The sequence below is a fragment of the Otolemur garnettii genome, unplaced genomic scaffold (assembly GCF_000181295.1).
Source record: "Otolemur garnettii isolate 467f Iridium unplaced genomic scaffold, OtoGar3 scaffold00075, whole genome shotgun sequence".
Lineage (NCBI taxonomy): Eukaryota > Metazoa > Chordata > Mammalia > Primates > Galagidae > Otolemur > Otolemur garnettii.
In genome coordinates, this window is record NW_003852470.1 from 6,613,343 (window position 1) to 6,630,743 (window position 17,401).

At 46.3% G+C, this 17,401-nt stretch overlaps 1 protein-coding gene across 1 annotated transcript in view; it reads left to right on the forward strand.

Moving 5' to 3' along the window:
* The window catches only part of ADAM12 (ADAM metallopeptidase domain 12), a 275,334-nt gene that overhangs the window by 206,825 nt on the left and 51,108 nt on the right, over nucleotides 1–17,401 (forward strand). Inside the window, exons 9-10 of the mRNA XM_023515635.1 lie at nucleotides 1,465–1,549; nucleotides 5,762–5,910. Of these exons, the coding sequence (XP_023371403.1) occupies nucleotides 1,465–1,549; nucleotides 5,762–5,910 (234 nt within the window). The remainder of the gene's footprint in view (nucleotides 1–1,464; nucleotides 1,550–5,761; nucleotides 5,911–17,401) is intronic.

Genomic DNA, 17,401 nt, shown 5'->3' on the forward strand with positions numbered 1-17,401 from the left:
AAGCCTTTAATAGTCTGAACTGGTATTAAATAGTTATTTCCAGAGTGACGAATTTTTACTTAAATTTTTCAACAATTCTGTTATTCTTTTGTCCTCATATAGCTTTTATCACCAAAGCGAAAGCTTCGGGGATAGACACAATTTCCTTTGGTGAATCAGGTCTAGCTTATTGAACGTTTATGGAAAACTAAAAAACCTGATCCCTCCCATTCTGACTTTGAGAAGTGCCCACCTCTGCAGGGCGGCTGTGGGCATTCCCTGGGAATTCATTCTGGCCACTTTCACAGGGGTTTCTCCCTCCCTTGGATATCTGCGGTTGCCTCACTTTTTATGCATTGATTAGTCCTGAACTACTAAAATACATTTGATGTGCCTTGATTGAGAGCGTTTCATTTTGATTTTTTTCCCAAATGGAGTCTGTCCAATTTGAACATCTGGAAATAAGTTAACATCTTATATAGCTTTATTCTTTATATACATGTATAATTGTATCTGTTCAGATGCGCTCTCTCTCTCTCTCTCTCTCTATATATATATATATAGTCTGAAATTTCTACTACTGTGAGTGTGAGGATAGTGGGATAGGTACGGGCATATAGATGGATGGATGGATAGATGAGATTTTATATACATTTGCTACCTTCTGTCTAATTGACCATGGCTGAAATATCTAACTTTTAAACAATACATGCATTATCTGTCTATATACATGGCCATGATTGCATTGGTAAATCATTTGATTCCTTTAAAGGATATTCAACAAATACAATGCTTAATTTTTCATTCACAAATTTGGAATTAGCAGCATTTTCATTAGACAGGCCTTTGACATGATTAGATTCAGGTCAAGATTCCAGGTAGGAGGAAGCCTGCGCCAACCCACGACGTCCCCTTCCAGAAGCCTCCTGGGTGCCAAGGCTTCGTGGGTGCTCACTTATTCTTCCCCAGCTCCAGCAGGTTGACCACTTTCCTGCCAATTTCAGTTCTGCAAGCAATATTAGCAGGAAATTTCAAAGGAGTCTGGGTTTCGGGCAGAATTATAGTGAGTTACCCAGGAAAGCAAAATTCAGCCACAAGAGAGCATCTAATAAACCACCTAAGACGCGTCTTTGAGTTAACAGTGGTGCTCTGTGATTCTTTTCAGCCTTTCCATCAACAGACACTATTTAAATGGGGCAGCTCCCTAGGGTCCGTTAGGAAATGGGCAGGAAATAACTTATAAGTGAAATGACTAGTCATCGTCTCAGTCTTGAAAACAAAACTCTAAAAGGATGACGGGACCATGATGCAACTACCAAAGCAAAATCCTAAGAGGAAAAAATCCAAAGCATGCGTAAACATACCGTCATTAGCTATTTTTATTTTTGCATATTCTGTAGCAAAAATGTCCAATAGAATTTAAAATAGTAGACAATGGCTTCAATCTATATTCAATGAAAGAAAGCCCTCTCTTTTATTTCCTAGTGGGGTTTATTTCCAAGGGACCACCATCGGCATGGCGCCCATCATGAGCATGTGTACCGCGGAGCAGTCTGGGGGCGTCGTCATGGTAAGCCCAGGACAGCAGGACCTGCTATCCCTTGTCAGTGATGCCCCAGAGAAATTGCTGCTCTGGACTCGCTTTGTGACGCTAGGTCCTTTCCTTTAATGCTTTTCCAGTTGAATTCTGCCCTTACTCAAGCTATGTTTACAATCTTACATAGCTGACACTATTTTAGGTGCTGTTTATAATAGAAGCACAAGTCGCACACACACAGGAGAGGTGGTCATGTGGAATAGCTCAGAGAAGTCATACATGTCCCTTTTGCAGCCAGGACTCTCCAGCCTAGGAATTCCTTCTACATTGGGGTGAGCCAGGGCATGGGGCTGCCCTCATCATGCAGCTCCATGGGGAGGCACGCCGTCTCGCCAAATGTTCCTCCCAGCCCAACAGCCAAAAGTCTGAGGTTTTTGACTTTTTACCACCGCAAATGCTTTACATACCTTCTGGCCGGTGTACAATTTGTCTTTAAAATAACCTTATTCTTGGAAGGCAGAGACCCAGGTTTATTGCTTTACGAGGATAATTTTGTCATATATGGGCTATATATGTTTGTGAAAGGAAGTAAAGTGGGAAGAATATTTGGGACTTCTTACGAATTTAAGAGGACGGTAGCTTTGATGGCTGCCCAACAGGGGACTCCAGCTCTACTGCACCAGATCATTAAAGGAGAGGTTTCCACCCTCCGCTGTCCCCGTTTTGAAAATTTAGTGCCCCTGTGCACCAGCCCTCAGACAGGGAGTGTCCTCAGAGACCGTTCCTCCAGCTCCTTTAAACAAACAGAGCCCCGTCCTTCCAAGAAACCGTGAGTTCCTCCACATTTTTTAAACAGAACGTTTGTGAGCATTCAGCTGGATTAAAGGATGGAAGGAGTTATGTTCTGCTGACTGTGACTTTCTCCCCGTACTGCCTAATCAAATCTTCTTAGCAAATATACATAACAAACATTTTCCTCTTGTCTGGGTGCAGCGGCCAGTAATTAATGTAAGCCTGTGTGAAATGTATGAGCTGTTTGGAGGGCGGCACCCACTCCCTGGGTTTCTGGCTTCAGTGGGCTGCCGTCTGGGTTTCTGAGAACGGAGAAGCTCTGTATGTGATCTCCACCATGGAAGTCATTGGAAAGTTCGGTTTCTGTTAGTGCCAGGTTAATTTCTAGTCAGATCCCAACTGTATTTTTACAGAGCCGCCTGTAAATTTTTAAGAGGGAGTAATTTTCTGTTTCATGGTTCCACAGTCAGTTGCTACTGACTTTGCCGCCTACTGTTGGCATAAATATTTTTTTAGAGCTGCAACCTCATTCTTTGTAGGCATGGCAGGTTCTCCTGCATTGGTGAAATGCTCCTGTCACCCATCTGACCGTTTAAGCAGCTTCCTTCAGCTCACGTCCCTTGTCGTGTTTTTATATGAACGTTTTATCAAGATTCCTTCTTTAAGAATAAACATGGAAGCCCATTGTTAAAAAATATATGTGGAAAATAAATGTGAGGAATATAAGCAAATTATGTATAATTCATTAAGAAGTCATCAGGAAGTCAGTTTTACCCCTTGACAGCAGTTAGCATCACCCTTAGACACCTGTGCGTTCCACAGATTAGACAAACATCACATAGGATAGAAATGCTACGTCACCTTGAATTTCTATAAAATTCATGAGATCAGCAAGGTCAACATCTTGACCAGACCTAAACCTTCTAGACCAGTGGTTCTCAGCCTTCCTAATGCTGCAGCCTTTGAATACAGTTCCTGTATTCTGGTTGCACGACCCACAGGTTGAGAACCGCTGTTCTAGACTAACTTTCTCCAGCTGTGTCTCTGAAGATAAATTTATAAGTGTTACACGCCATCATGCCTCACTCAAGGACTCACAAACCTAAGAGAAGGAAATACACAGCAAGAAGCAGGAGTTCTCACGGAACTGAAAACATGATGTCTGGTGCCGTTTCTCTATCTTCCAAAATAGAGCAAATCATCAATTTTAGTAACTTTGAAGCCAGACCTTTGTATCCAACTGGCCTAAAAGAGTCTTAGTTTGGGGCTAATACCATGATGGAGAGTTTTCTTCTTATTACAGGTGTAAACTGTGTATCGGGCTCTTAAGAGACATTCTGTTTATAATCACTTATGCATGAAAGAACGTAAAAGAGTTTGGCAGTCAAAAGCAAAACCGAGATATTCTGTGATACGGAAGAATCAGAAGTAGAGTATTTTTTAGGAATGAATTTCTTCAATTTTGTGCCAAAGCCTGCTAAATTCAGCCCTCCGCTTTCTCAGACTGGCTACATTCTCTTTGCCAATGTGTGTTATTCTTGAGAATGGATTTCCTGAACATATTTGTAGAACTTTCTACAACAGGAAACTGCAAAATCTAAACAAGGTAATTTATTAGGAATTTCCTCTATTCAAGGAATAGCTTGATTCCTTGACACGCTGCTCTGTTGTTGGGCTGAGCCTAGTTAACACCACCAACAAACTTGTGAGACTTTACATGGAACTGCCTTTCTCCAGAGGCCTCACAAAACTGTACCAGGAATAACATTTTCTCTAAAATACAGCATCATACTTATCTCAGTCCATTTCTGTTGCCTTTAACAGAATACCTGAAGCTGGGTGATTTGTAAAGAAAAAGAATTTATATTTTATAATCACAGAGGCTGAGAAGTTCAAGCTCAAGGGGCCACATCTGGTGGGGCCTTCTTGCTGGCAGAAACTCTACAGTCTACAGAGTGCCAAGACAGCGGAGGGTATCACATGGCAAGGGGGGGCTTTATGAAACCCCTAGACCCTCTCCCATAATAACACATTAATCTGTTAACCCATCAGTTCAGAGGGCAAAGCACTATTATGGCACAATGGCCTCTTCAAGGCCCCACCCCTCAGGGCTGCCATATTGGAGAATAAGTTTCAAATACGAGTTCTGGAGGGGACAGACATTCAGACCACAGCAGCACCTCCCCCTGGAAGCCTCTTGGAAAAGCTATTCTCTCTTTCCTGGGGAGCACAAAGTGAGACACACATAAGGCAACTTCTTTTTTTTTTTTTTTTTTTTTTGAGACAGAGCCTCAAGCTGTCCCCCTGGGTAGAGTGCCGTGGCTTTACAGCTCACAGCAACCTCCAACTCCTGGGCTCAAGCGAGTCTCCTGCCTCCGCCTCCCAAGTAGCTGGGACCACAGGCGCCCGCCACAACGCCTGGCCATTTTTTGGTTGCAGCCGTCATTGTTGTTTGGCGGGTCCGGGCTGGGGATTCGAACCCGCCACCTTAGGTGTACGTGGCTGGCGCCTTAGCCGGTTGAGCTATAGGCGCCGAGCCAGGCAACTTCTTTACTCTGCTGTGTAGGCCTTTTGAGAAACACCATTTGTGGGCACGATTTCCATAAGTCACATTCACTAACTAGTTTTAGTTTGTTGAAGTTAAGCAACTATATGTTTTAGTTAATTTCTAGTATCTATCTGAGCCAAGTCATCCAGGCACTGCACTAAATGAGGGATGGCCAAGCAGGGCTCGCTGACTGGGGAAGCCACCTTCCACAACCAAGCAAAAGGTTAAGGGCACCCCAGCAGCAAAAGTGAGAGAATCAGGACCGATTTCCAAAATCTGCCTGACAACACAAAGGGCTAGCAAGAGAAGACATAACTGGTTATAATCTTAATTCAACATATCTTCAAACCATTTACCCAATGTGATCAGGTTTATTGTAAATTATTATGAATTTTCTAAGCATCCTCCCCTGGCAAGCAGTCAAAAAGAGGCATGCTCTGCACAACTGTTCAGTCTGATTGAGAATGTCACAGAGCGTGCTTCCTGCCCACTTCATGTCAGCATCATCTCAGTTAAGGATAAAATGCTACTTTCGTTACCCACAAAGGAAGGAGCTTTCTCTTCCTATGATATGGGAGAACTTTTGCTTGATTCAGTGAATAGGGTTTTATGAGGTATTGTAAGACATGAGATGGAGACCCCTGCCTAAGTTATATCATGTAAAGACGTGATAAATCTTATATGTAGATGTGAGATGTACATACATTCCTCAGCAGAAAGGACCCCAAACTAGATTAGTGAAATATGTCTGTTTTTTAAGCTTAAACTAAATAGTGGCTGGCCCCTTATAGGGAATTAGATTAAGTCAAATGTTGATGAAAGCTAAATGTCTGTGGGGAATGGGGTTACAAATCAGGACCAAGGAGATTGTGAACTATATGTCTGTGCTCTTGTGTTCTCCCGAGGACCATTCAGACAGCCCCCTTGGTGCAGCCGTGACCCTGGCACATGAGCTGGGCCACAATTTCGGGATGAATCACGACACACTGGAGAGAGGCTGTAGCTGCCAGACGGCTGCCGATAGAGGAGGCTGCATCATGAACCCTTCAACCGGGCAAGTACTGAAGCCTCCACCTGCTCGGGGGTACTGGGTGGCTTGAAATGTGTGTTGGGAAATGGTGGAGTCAAAAGCTCTCCTGGTTTTCTGGTCAGGGCACCCACGGAAACTTTCAAAAGAAACACCTTCCCAAGAGTGGACTGTGCAACTCTTGGGAGTCACCGGCATTGATGTTGTCTCGCTACGTGGCAGGAGGCCTGCCCTCTTCCCTGAGGAGTGGCAGGACAGAGGCTGTCTGTTTATACATCGCAAATTATCCCACAGCTCTGACACGTGTTCTTGGTTTGAGCCTATGAGGAACCAGCGTCCTAAGGGCCTTGTAAACCCTCTGGGCAGAGGTGTGTCATCCTCTGGGGTCAGCTCTAGGGTACGATCTGCAGTGTCTCAGTAGCTTGGGGATTTGTAGGGTCCCTGTCTCTGACCCCACATCACCTTACCAGATTTTAGAGATGTAAGCAAAATGATCATTCTGCTTTGGTAAATTATGTCGTTTCTCCTCATTTAATGCCTTTCTGATACTCTAGGCTTATCTCAATCAGAAAAAAAAGGAAGACAGTTCCATTATTGGAGCATTCAAATGAGGTGGAAACAGATACAACTTGCAGAGATTAGGATGTTGATGTGCTCTTATATCTCTAAAGGGTATCTCTCAAACTAGAATTTGGGGCTAATTTAGGAAGATTCTTGTTAGTAAGGGAAGATGAGCACTGGACACATAGGACAATGCCGTCTTTTGTCATTATCCCTTGAAGCACCACAGTTACCTTGACAGAACTTGGCAGGCCAAGTCTGCTCTCTGGGTTTGCTGGAAGGAGACTTTGGGACAAGAAGCAACTGCTCTGAGGATTAAGGACTGGACTCTATGAAGACTCAGTGGCACAAGGGTCAGCATTCCTGAGGCCAACCCCTGCTGAAGAGGTTTAAAAATCCCAGAAGAGGGAGGAATTGTTAGCGAATGTGGCTGTACTTTCTCAAGCAGTGGTGTGTGGGGGCTCGTGCTGAATGGTTTGCAGGGCACCTAGTTGCCCCCAAAACAAAGACTGGGCAGGACCACGCAGCTCACCTCTGGGTGTTGCCTCTTCTTGGGAGCCATCGCAAGGCCTTTTTCTACAGCATGTGGCTTCTTGATCATGTCCATCAACACCACTAGGGCAAAGCCTCAGGCCATCTCATGGTTCTATCTTAAGCAAGTTCAGGGGAGCTACCAAAACTTTAGCGAGTCTGTGATGACAGAAACCAAGGACCTGTGCCCACAGGGAAATGTCTTCAATCAACCCCAACAAGAAGTAAAACATTGCAAAACTCAAGGTACTAACAAGTAGAGCTCTCCAAAAGGGAGGCAGGCCCCTCTGGAGACTACTGTGCTCTTTGTCGTTAAAGCTGTCTGAGCACAGGCAGAAAAACTATTTGCTGGACATTTGGAGCAAGAAGGTCCTTCTTAGGGTGTGAGGCTGGACCATGGGCCTGTGCGAACTCTCTGTTTCCCATATTTCACAAGCCCAGGCAGAACCCAGGAACAGTGGGCGACAAGCTGTGTGGCTCTCAGAGAATGCAGTTGGCAGGAAGGGGCGTGCAAATCAGCAGTCTTTGTGTCTTCTTGCTTCCTATGAGCTTGTGAAATAGGAAACTCACTCCATGCTCAATTTCCTTAACCATCAAATGGGCACAAATACATCAGCCCATGTGCCTCCAGGGATGATTCCCTGTGACTGAGATCATGTTATTAATCAATATTGTTAATGGGTTTGAATTTTTGATAAAAGCAGCAAGTAGAAGAGAGGAATATCTAAATTAGGAACAGGACTGAGATTAAAGAGAACTTGTGGTCCCAGTTCTGACACCAGGAGTTTTTAGTAATACAGGCAGGTTAGTAATCCCTCTGGCCCTGGTCAGTAAAATTAGGGTCAGTCTTTGTCCGTCTGCCCATCTGCCCATCTACTCATCCATCCATCCAACCCTCCTTCCTTCCTTTTTTTTTCCATCCATCTATCCACCCACTTACTTGTTCACATATTACACAAATAACTTTGACACCTGTGCTCATAGCCCCTTCATCTCTAAAAGTTATATAATTCTGAAGTCACCAGCAAGGCATATTTTCTGGTGTTCTGTAAAGTTTTATGTGAAGCTTTTGGAATTAGAAAGTCTTCACGGCTATGCTGAAGATCACGTGCCAAATTACCCTGGAGATGTTTGAACACCATAGGTAGAAATAGTATTGTTAAGAGCTCAGCAAATCATTTAGAAGGCTTTTTTTTCCTTACCAGGGGTTTGCTAATGGCCTTTGTTTGATTTATATCATATTAGCAATTTCTGGGTTTTCTCTTTTGCTGAGCTTGTGCTTTTGTATAAATCTTTTCTATTTGGCTCTCATTTATGATCCCACATTCCTGTCCAGAGAGTGGTGTTTTTAATTTTCTCAGATGGAAAGCAGCTTCCTGGGCAAGTGGGTGAATTAATCACAGAAGCCCATGGTGAGGGGGAGGTCGCGCGGCCCCGTCAGCCCTCAGTCATCCATCAGCACGGCGGAGGCTCCCAGGCTGCGCCGGGATCATCTCGGAGTGCTGGTTCTCTCCCTCTAGTGTCCTGGGAGAGGAACAGTGTGGAGTTAATGAGGTCATGCATCTGTGTAAACTGTAAATCACCCCATAAATGCGAGATGGTGGCGTTATTATTCAGCTCACAGGGATGGTGGAACTGTCAAAAAAGCTAAAGGCCTTTTTCAGAATTCCTACTCACAGCGGCTAGAAGGGACTTGGAGCACACTGCCACCGCCACTCAGTAACATGTCCGCACTTTCTGTGTGAACAGCTTGTTTTAAACTGGCCCACACCCTCTGCCTTCTTCCTGCCCACTACCGATCCAGGCATGGGTGGGAAATGACAAAAACGTTACTTTTACTCTTAGCCCGAAGGTGACTCAGAAAGGAATGAATCAGTAACTGCTTTAATAATCTCAAAGCCTCAGAATCAAAAAGAACCAAGTGTTGCAGAAGATTTAAAGGGGAAAAGTGCATCCCCTAATACACCTTGTTTATTCTTTCTCTTTAAAACCCTCCCACCTTGTTTATTATTCAGGAAGCATTCCAGAATCCAGACTCTGCAAACATTAACCAACTGCTATCACTGACAAATTGGACCCGAGGCCCTCAGATTCTAGGCTGGAGTAGAATCCTGCAGCAACTTGGGTGTCGAGACTTTGGTTGCACTTTGCAGGAATGGTCGGAGGGGGGTTTCCTTATGGGTTGTCTCGTTAATCATCCAGGTCTTTGAGTGCATGTGAGAGTGTGTGTTTTATGTCTTTGGATAGTTAACATTTAAGACCTCTCTTGGAAATAGCTTTGCCAAAAACAGTATCTGGGGATTGTGTGGGAGTTAAGCACTGTGGAGTCTCTCCATCAATGAATATTTTGGAGCCCTTGGTCTTACAGGGTTGAGGGCTAAGTAGGCTACATTTATAGGAAGGGGGAAATGTGAGGAATAGTAAATAGAGTAATATATAAATATAGCAAATATCACTTCCTGGAGTAAAAACAAACGAAAAATGTTGTATTACCATTCAAAAAAATGGCTTTATTTTTTGCAAAAATTTGTTTCAATGAGAGTGGAAGTGCCAGGCCATCTCCTCAGGGCAGTGCAGCCGAGTCTGCAGCACATGTTCACGGAGCCCCTGCCACGTGCCAGGCCCTGGGGGGGGTGGGGAGGGTCTGGGCACACAGCGGGAGCAGGGCACTGGGGATCCTGGCCCTTATGGGACTTGTGTTCTAGTGGGCAGAGCGGAGTGGGAAAACAGCAAATAAAAACATTGGAGGAAGGACGCAAAGGAAGAGAAGGGAAGGGGACCCGTGGGCTGGGAGAGAGAACCTGCCATGTGCACAGTGACCACACGCGTGCTGAGGGGACAGTGCGGCTGCCAGGGGCCCAGGGGCCAGTCCAGGAGCCCAGGAGGTCTGGAGGTGCTGCAGGTGTGCTGAGCAGAAATGAAGAGGCTCTGGGCCAAAGTCCAGGAATGAGGGTTTTGATCCCTAGAACAAAGGGATGTCCTTGAAGGTTTTCAGGCAAGACAGTGATATGATCTAATTGCTCTTTTAGGACAGTGATATGATCTGATTGCTCTTTTAGAACAGTGATATGATCTGATTGTTCTTTTAGGACAGTGATAGGATCTGATTGCTCTTTTAAGACAGAGTTCTTCATCTTTAAGAGCGTCATACAGCGTATGAGCTCCCATAGCTTGCCACATTAAGGGGCTTACTATCTGCAAAAAAAGAGGTGGACTTCCTATAAAAGAAAAAGGTATTCTCATTTTATTTTGGAATAATTAATAGACATTTGAAACCAATCCTGCATTAAGACTCCAGGTGGTACCTCACTGCACACACCTCTCTGGCCTTATACACTCGAGGTGAAAGTTCCCTGGAGTAAAGTGACCATTACGGACTTTATGTCAGGGAGCCACAAAAGAGCAATATATGTATCTAGAAAGAACGATTGCCATGGTTTTCCTTCTGATGCTGAGATGAGGAGATTAGACCCGTTTTGGTTTTGTTTGGTCTAATGACTCATGGCAAAGAACCTGTTTCCCCAGGGCCCACTTGGCTGTGGAAAGCAGCAGGCTGAGTGCAGAGGGTGCTACAGGGTGAGAAAGGAAGCAGGGGAGGTCCCCTGCTCTCCAGAGTAAATAGCTCACACTCACCTGAGAGGTCTGACCTTCAGGAAGGACATTTACACCTGCCCCAAACAGCCATGTTTAAGGAGAAGGCATTGCCACTCTGCGTCCCCAGAAGTTGTACAGCTGCCTCATTGATTTGGGAAACATTGATGGAATCCTTGATGCCTCCCACGCAGCTGTCTGGACACAGAGCACATCTAGATGCACCACTGGGTTTGGGCGGTCCCCACTCAAGTGCAGCCTTGGCTAATGACGGCTGGAAAGACAGAAGCCCTTCCCTGACGCAGGCCAGGCCCACTGCAGGAAATACCGGGCGTCCCAAAGGTCAGCATGCAAGTATACATATGTAGGGAAATGGGGAATTATAGCTAAAGGTTCCTTTATTTATAAAATGTTTCTCTACTTGTTGATATATATACAAGAAACATTAAAAATATAAAACATGAGTTTGTTAATTTCTCTTCTAGATGGTCAGCTTTGGAAGGCCCCAGTTAGGGAGTTAATAGAACAATTCAGAGTAAAGGGCTCACTCACTCTGCCAGTATTTACTGTGTTCCTACCATGAGCAAGGCGTAGGGAGCAGGGTGGGCATGGACACATCAGGAGTGCTCCTTGGCTTCAGGAAACTCACACGGTAGTGGGGAAGACAGGCAAGTGAGTGGGGGTTGGGGGAGCTGGACTGCACAAGGGTGCTGGACGCTGGCAAGGGTGCTCTGGGACACGAGACGCTTTGCAGGCTTTTGGAGAGCAGTGTCTTGAGATAGGGGTGCTTTGAGACAAGGACTCACCCCTTGGGGTAAGGATGCTTTGGGATGGGGGTGCTTTGAGTGCCATGGGTCTCACCACAGGGCACCTCATCTAATCTGTTCACACAGTCCTGGGCACCACAACTTCTCACCTGTAAGTTTTTCAGTGGGTGCCTCTACAAGAGAAATTTTTGAACATAACTATAATACCATTTCACTTCTTTCAAAAAGTGACCAATAATTCATTGCGAACAGGAGCAAAGGTCAGAACGGTGACAAGCAGAGAAGACACTCTGGAATAAAGTCCAGCCTGATCTGATCTCAGAAGAACAAAGAGAAATCAGGCAGACCTCTCGCTGAACACCCTCAGCTCAGGCTACGGTGAAATTGGATTTCTTTTTGAGGAGACCTGTGCTCATTTTATTCCCTGTGTTTCAAGGGAATAAAATGTACTGCAATTTTTCAAGAAAACTTCCCCAGAGCTTTGGATGGGGTAGGCCAGCAGTTCTCAACCTGTGGGTCGTGACCCCCAGGAACTGTATTAAAGGGCCGCTGCATTAGGAAGGTTGAGAACCACTGGGGTAGGCACTGATAAAAACGCCACTTAGCCTGAAAATCCATGCTCTAGAACTCATTCTACTGAAAATCAGTGCACACAAAACACATCATTAGAACTTATCCCCTTTTGACCTTGAAGAGCTGCTCAAGTTCATTAAATCTACTTGTCATAAATACCTTTATATTTTATTAAGATTAGATTGGAGGAAATTGTTTTCTCTTTTAAGGGTGACATTTTTTCTCAATGAAAACTTTAAGAAAATCTTGATTTCCTTCCTCAGAGTGTTGGGTGGAAGGAGGTACAGAATGGCAATCTTTACCCATGGAGAGAGGGAAAAATTAAAGGAACAGGTACATTTAGCAAAATGAAAATGCTGCTCGTCAGAATCAATGTAATTACCCAGCTACAGTATTTAGCCAGCTGCACCCAACATTCCTATAAGGGAAGAGTGAACCGGCAAGCGGGCCATTGAAAATGATTCCAAGAGGGCACGTCAGTGTGGGCCTGTGCTGGTTTCCTCTCCAAATAAAGGAATTTGTTTGGAATTAATGCAGAGTTAAGATATTAAAGGGCACTGCCCAAAGGGCTGGATGCAAACAGAGGTCAAGTTCAGGAGGTGGTTCTGCATGGCCACTGGCCTCGAATATCTAGTTCAGGGGAAATGAGCACAGGCCAATGTGCCGTTGACCCTGGAGGATACTGTACCGTCCGGGAACTTAGTGAAGTAGGGGTGCATGTACCCATTTTAAATAGAAGGGGACTGGAGCTCAGAAAGTCGAACAATCTGCTTGAAGTTTTCAAAATGACCCAAGTGAAAGCCCCAGGTTGTAAAGGCGAGTCACTTCCTTGTGAGTCTGCCACGTGACAGTGGCAGTGGCCGTGGCCACGTCTGGGCTTTGCGTGAGACTAAACCACTCTCGGTACAGAGCAGCACCTCTGTGCGACTTGTGGGAGGCCAGAGGCAGCCCCGTTTCTCAGCCATTTAATTATGCAAACCTCCTTCAAGTTATGTTCCAATGGCAGAGAATTATTTCCTGTCGTTGGCTCGTTAACCCAGCATTTTATTTGTGGTAGAACATGTGTGAAAACATTACAGCTGAAATTCTGCCAATCCCTCCACCCCCTCCCCACACCCTCCCGCCCATGGCTTCCTCTTCCCAGGCAAAGAAGCTGCCATGGGAGGTCAGGGGTAATCGGGGGGCCTCTTTGCAACTGACAGTATCCAGCATGAATCAACTTTAAGCTCCACAAGGTCAGGAATTTGTGTTTTGTTCATTGTTGAATCCCCAGCACCTAGGACAGTGCCTGGCACAGAGTAGAGCTTAATAAATTCTTGACTAAAAGGGTGCATGGGTGGATGGATGAATAGGTGGATGGATGGGTGGAAGGACGAATGGATAGAAGGATGGAGGGGTGGGTGGATGGATGGATGGATAGATAGCTGATAGGTAGATGGCAGATAGATGATAGATAGCTGAGGGGTAGATGGATTAGTGGATGAATGGATAATGTATGGGTAGAAAGATGGGTGGCTAGGTGGACAGATGGTTGAATGGTTGGAAAGCCATGGTTGGAGCATGGTGGAAGGACGGATGGTGATTACAACACAATCCAATGAGACCGGAGTGAGGTTTTCACCTTTTGTGTAATGGCCGGACCTCTGAGGAGAAGATTCCAAGGCTGCTGTCTTTATAATAAATCTAGCATTTGCAGCATGCCTGTTTTCATTTTTTGTGTATTCACACATCATTCAACAATAGATTTATAACAGATTACAAGAAGAGAAACAATAAAATTAACTTTTAAAAATCAAAAACAAAGTAAGACTGAGAAAACTCCGATAAACAGGAGGCAGAGTCCGTTGCTTTCCTGTACATACCCCGTGGAAATCAGCGATGGGAACAATTGGCTTTCAAAAAGCAGAATCCTTCCAGCAGGGGCTTCTCCTGGGAGTCTTTGCTTAATTTAGCTAAATGGAGGACAGGGAGCAAAAATGTGAAATCTGGAAGCAAAAGAGCCCAGAGGCCCTGCGAGACCTTTTCTCAATTCACTGTCACGGCCCTAAGGAGAACGCAGCTACAGGCACTTCCACTTTGCAGGTGAGAAAATCAAGGCAGATCAGGGTTGGATGCTGGACCTCAGGCCCCAGATTTTGGCTATTTCTTGCCCATCAACCAGTGCTTGTGAGCCTTGATTGGTTCCTGAGTGTGTGGGGGGAGAGGGGCAGCCTTTCTTCCTCCTGAGTTTCGCATAGCCTTGGTGACAACCCCAGAGGCAGCTGCTCGGTGAAGCAAGGACAGGGCATGTGCATCTTCAGCCCTGGGCCATGGCTTGGAGGTACCTACCTCAACCCCTTGTTCTGCCACTGGATCAGAAGCAGCTGTTCCGGCACAGACTTGCTGCGTCTGCAGAAACAGCTGCCGGGAGCTGTGTGTCTTTCTGCGGGGCAAGAGGAGAGGGTGGCCTTATCTCAGACATGCACACTGTCCCTGATTAACTGCTGGATCTCTCAATGTCTGTGGCCCGGAGGCCCCTTTCTTATACCACAGCTCCTATGACAGGCTAAGGCACCGTTAGCGTGGCACTATGTCCCCTGACCTTGAGTTCTAGGTCTTTCTGAGCTTGGCTCAGGAGGAACTCCCCATCACAGCACAGAAGTGAAAATTCTACTTTCTGGTAACATTCGGGAACCTCCTGGGCACGTCTTAACTAACCTGAACTCAGTTGGTATCTTTCGTTAATAAAAATTCTGGAAAATTATATTTGCACTTCAATTGGTTTCCTGGAAGGAGGCCTAGAAGTTGAAGTTCACATTATAAGTCCGTGGATTATAATGTGCTGTGGACGGCTCCATACTGAGCCCCATGAAATGTCCTAGTAAGGACTCCCAGTCATTCTCTCCAGCCTGGCAGGGGTCCCCCAGCCTCTGTGGTCCTTCCGGTGGCCCCTGGGCTGGCACCCAGTCATAATGCCATCACTTTCCATTCCTGGAGTAGACGTGAGGCTGGATCGTCCCCTTTGGTCCACCCTGGTCCTTAGCGTGGAGCCCCCATGCACCCCTGGGGGCAGAGCCTGTGCATTCAGGTGCATGTCCCTCTCCCCGCTGTGGAGAGTCACACAGCTTTTCAGGTGGGTGACAATTTCCCTGCCCACAGCGTCAGGGCCTGAATGGGCTCACAGCCTTCCTCGGGTGCGTGCAGTCTGCCCACACTCCATCTCAGGTGGGCAGGATAAGTCCCCAAACCTGGCCCCCACTTTCCAGTGCTTTCCTCTCCCACTGCAAAGATCCTCAGGGCAGTGCAGCTAGACTGAAGTTCACGTCAACCCCGCTGGCTGGCTCTGATTCACACCTGGCTCCTGGAGCCCCAAGGCCCTGGACAGCTGCCTCTGCCTTCCCGTGATCCCCTGTTCCTGGCACATCCCTTTGTGCTGGGTCAGGCCTGAAGCTGCCCGCAGGCCCCTGCCTCAGGGAAGGCCTTGAGGCCTCCTGACAGCTCTCAAAGCCATGTGGTCGAGTGGGAAGAACATAAGTCTTCCAGTTGGAGAGCTGTGCTTTAGTCCCAACTCCAAAACCGCATGATCCTGGCAGGTACCTAACCTCTCAGAGCCTCAGTTTCCTCACCTCTAAAATAACAAGGATGTAATTTGACTCACAGGGGTGTCAGTAACAGAGAATGCCCACCAAGCTCCTGGTCCACAGCAGGGGTTCACTAAAGGAAGTGCACCTTCCCCTTCTGTGTGCGGCAAGATGGAGTAACAAACCCCGACATAGCAGGACCTCCTCGGCCACACTGCAGTCCCTCCCTGCCTCTGAAGGCACAGACGCCACCGCACCATCCAGCAGACATTCTCCTTGGTTGCACCTAAATTCTGTGGGTCGTGGTTGAAAATTTTTATCCCTGTGCATAACTGTAAAAAGATCTAAAAACTTTTTAGGAAGTTTGAAATTTGTCCAAGCAAAGTCCATCCCGCTGGCCACCCCTTTTTTCTCTTACTGTAGGAAGGACCTCAAGCTTGTCTCACCTGGGAAGAGAAAAAGGGATTCATATTGGGCTCCTGCTCCTCAGAGAACCAGGAATGAGAGGAACTGACTGAAAACTGGGGATTATTCAGTAATTTTTTGAAAAAGCGCAGCAAGTTGTGGAATGGATAATAAAAAACATGAAGAGTCTTAGATCATCTTCTATAGAGAATGGGGCCCAGGACTTGTGGTCATGTCCCACTCTGAGCTTGGTACCTAGTCTTGGGTGGGGAGGAACAGCACAGAAGAATTTGTGGAGTGTGCCCATGTGACAGGAGCTTTGGGGAAGACTTCTGGAAAAGCTTCCGGGAACTGAAAAAAGCCACATCCGCCTGGCAGGGGACAGCCATCTCTGGTTGACTCTGCTCCTGAGTCCGCATTCTTGGTGACAGAGAAATCCTGGCTCTTCCAGAATGAAGCAGGCCTGGACTTTGCTTCTTAAGCATCCTGTGTGGCTGAACTTGAGGGACAGCATTGAGCTGCCTCATGATTCCTTTCCGTCCTAAGTCATTTTGCTCTCAAGTTAGCTTGTGGTTTTACAGTTTAAAGATTGCTACATCTTAGCTACAATTATAATAAATTCTACACCATACTGGAAGTGTTTCTAAGCACTACAATGTACTAGGCACTTGGCGAACAGCAACTGGGAACAGCCAAAGTGGCAACTCTGAGTGAGAAAAAGAAACAGACATCTTTTTCATATTAGTGCTGGCAGCTGGCACCTGACAGTGCTTTAAGGTTAACTAAAGACTTTCACATTTGGGTTGGAAGCTCATTTATCCTCCTGCTCAGCATGGAAGGGAGTTGTGGTTATCTCCATTTTGTAGATGTGAAAACTGAGGCTTAATGAAATGCTGACCCAGGGGATGTTCAGTTTTGCTTCTCCAGCTCCTCTGCGCCTCGCACCCAGGCAGAGAAGCCCGTCCCTGGCCTGAGGAGTCTGTGGCTTCTGCTGTCAGGAGAAAATAAAACTCCTTGGTGCCCAAAGAAAAACCAGTGGGGAGAGAATGTCAGCAACATATTTTCCAAAACCAGTTAGCACTTTATCATCTAATCATTCATCAACCATGGACAGTGCGAGGGTTTTGTTGTTGTCATTTGGGGGGGTAGGTGGGCTTTTCCCTATTGATTTAAACAGAGAAATCCGGGTCCCACCCCGGTTTCCTGCGATGCTGGCTTTTCCTGTCACACAGTTCCATCAGCTCCGAGCTGTTCTCAGCAGCTGCGTGGACTGGTCCATCCTTCTTCCTTGGTCTCTTCCCTGCAGTCAGCACTCTACTCAAACAGATGTCAGCCCCGGAGCTCAGAGTTGGAGAACCTTGACTCAGCGACTCAGTGCACAGTTACTAACGAGGCGGCAGTCACAGGAAACAGCAGGGACTGTGACCTGCAGACCCTCTGAACCCAGCCTGGTTACAGCGACTGTCCCTGGATGCCTAATTTCCAAAAAGAAAAGCCGTTGTCTCTGAAGGATTCCCAGAGAGCTCTTGC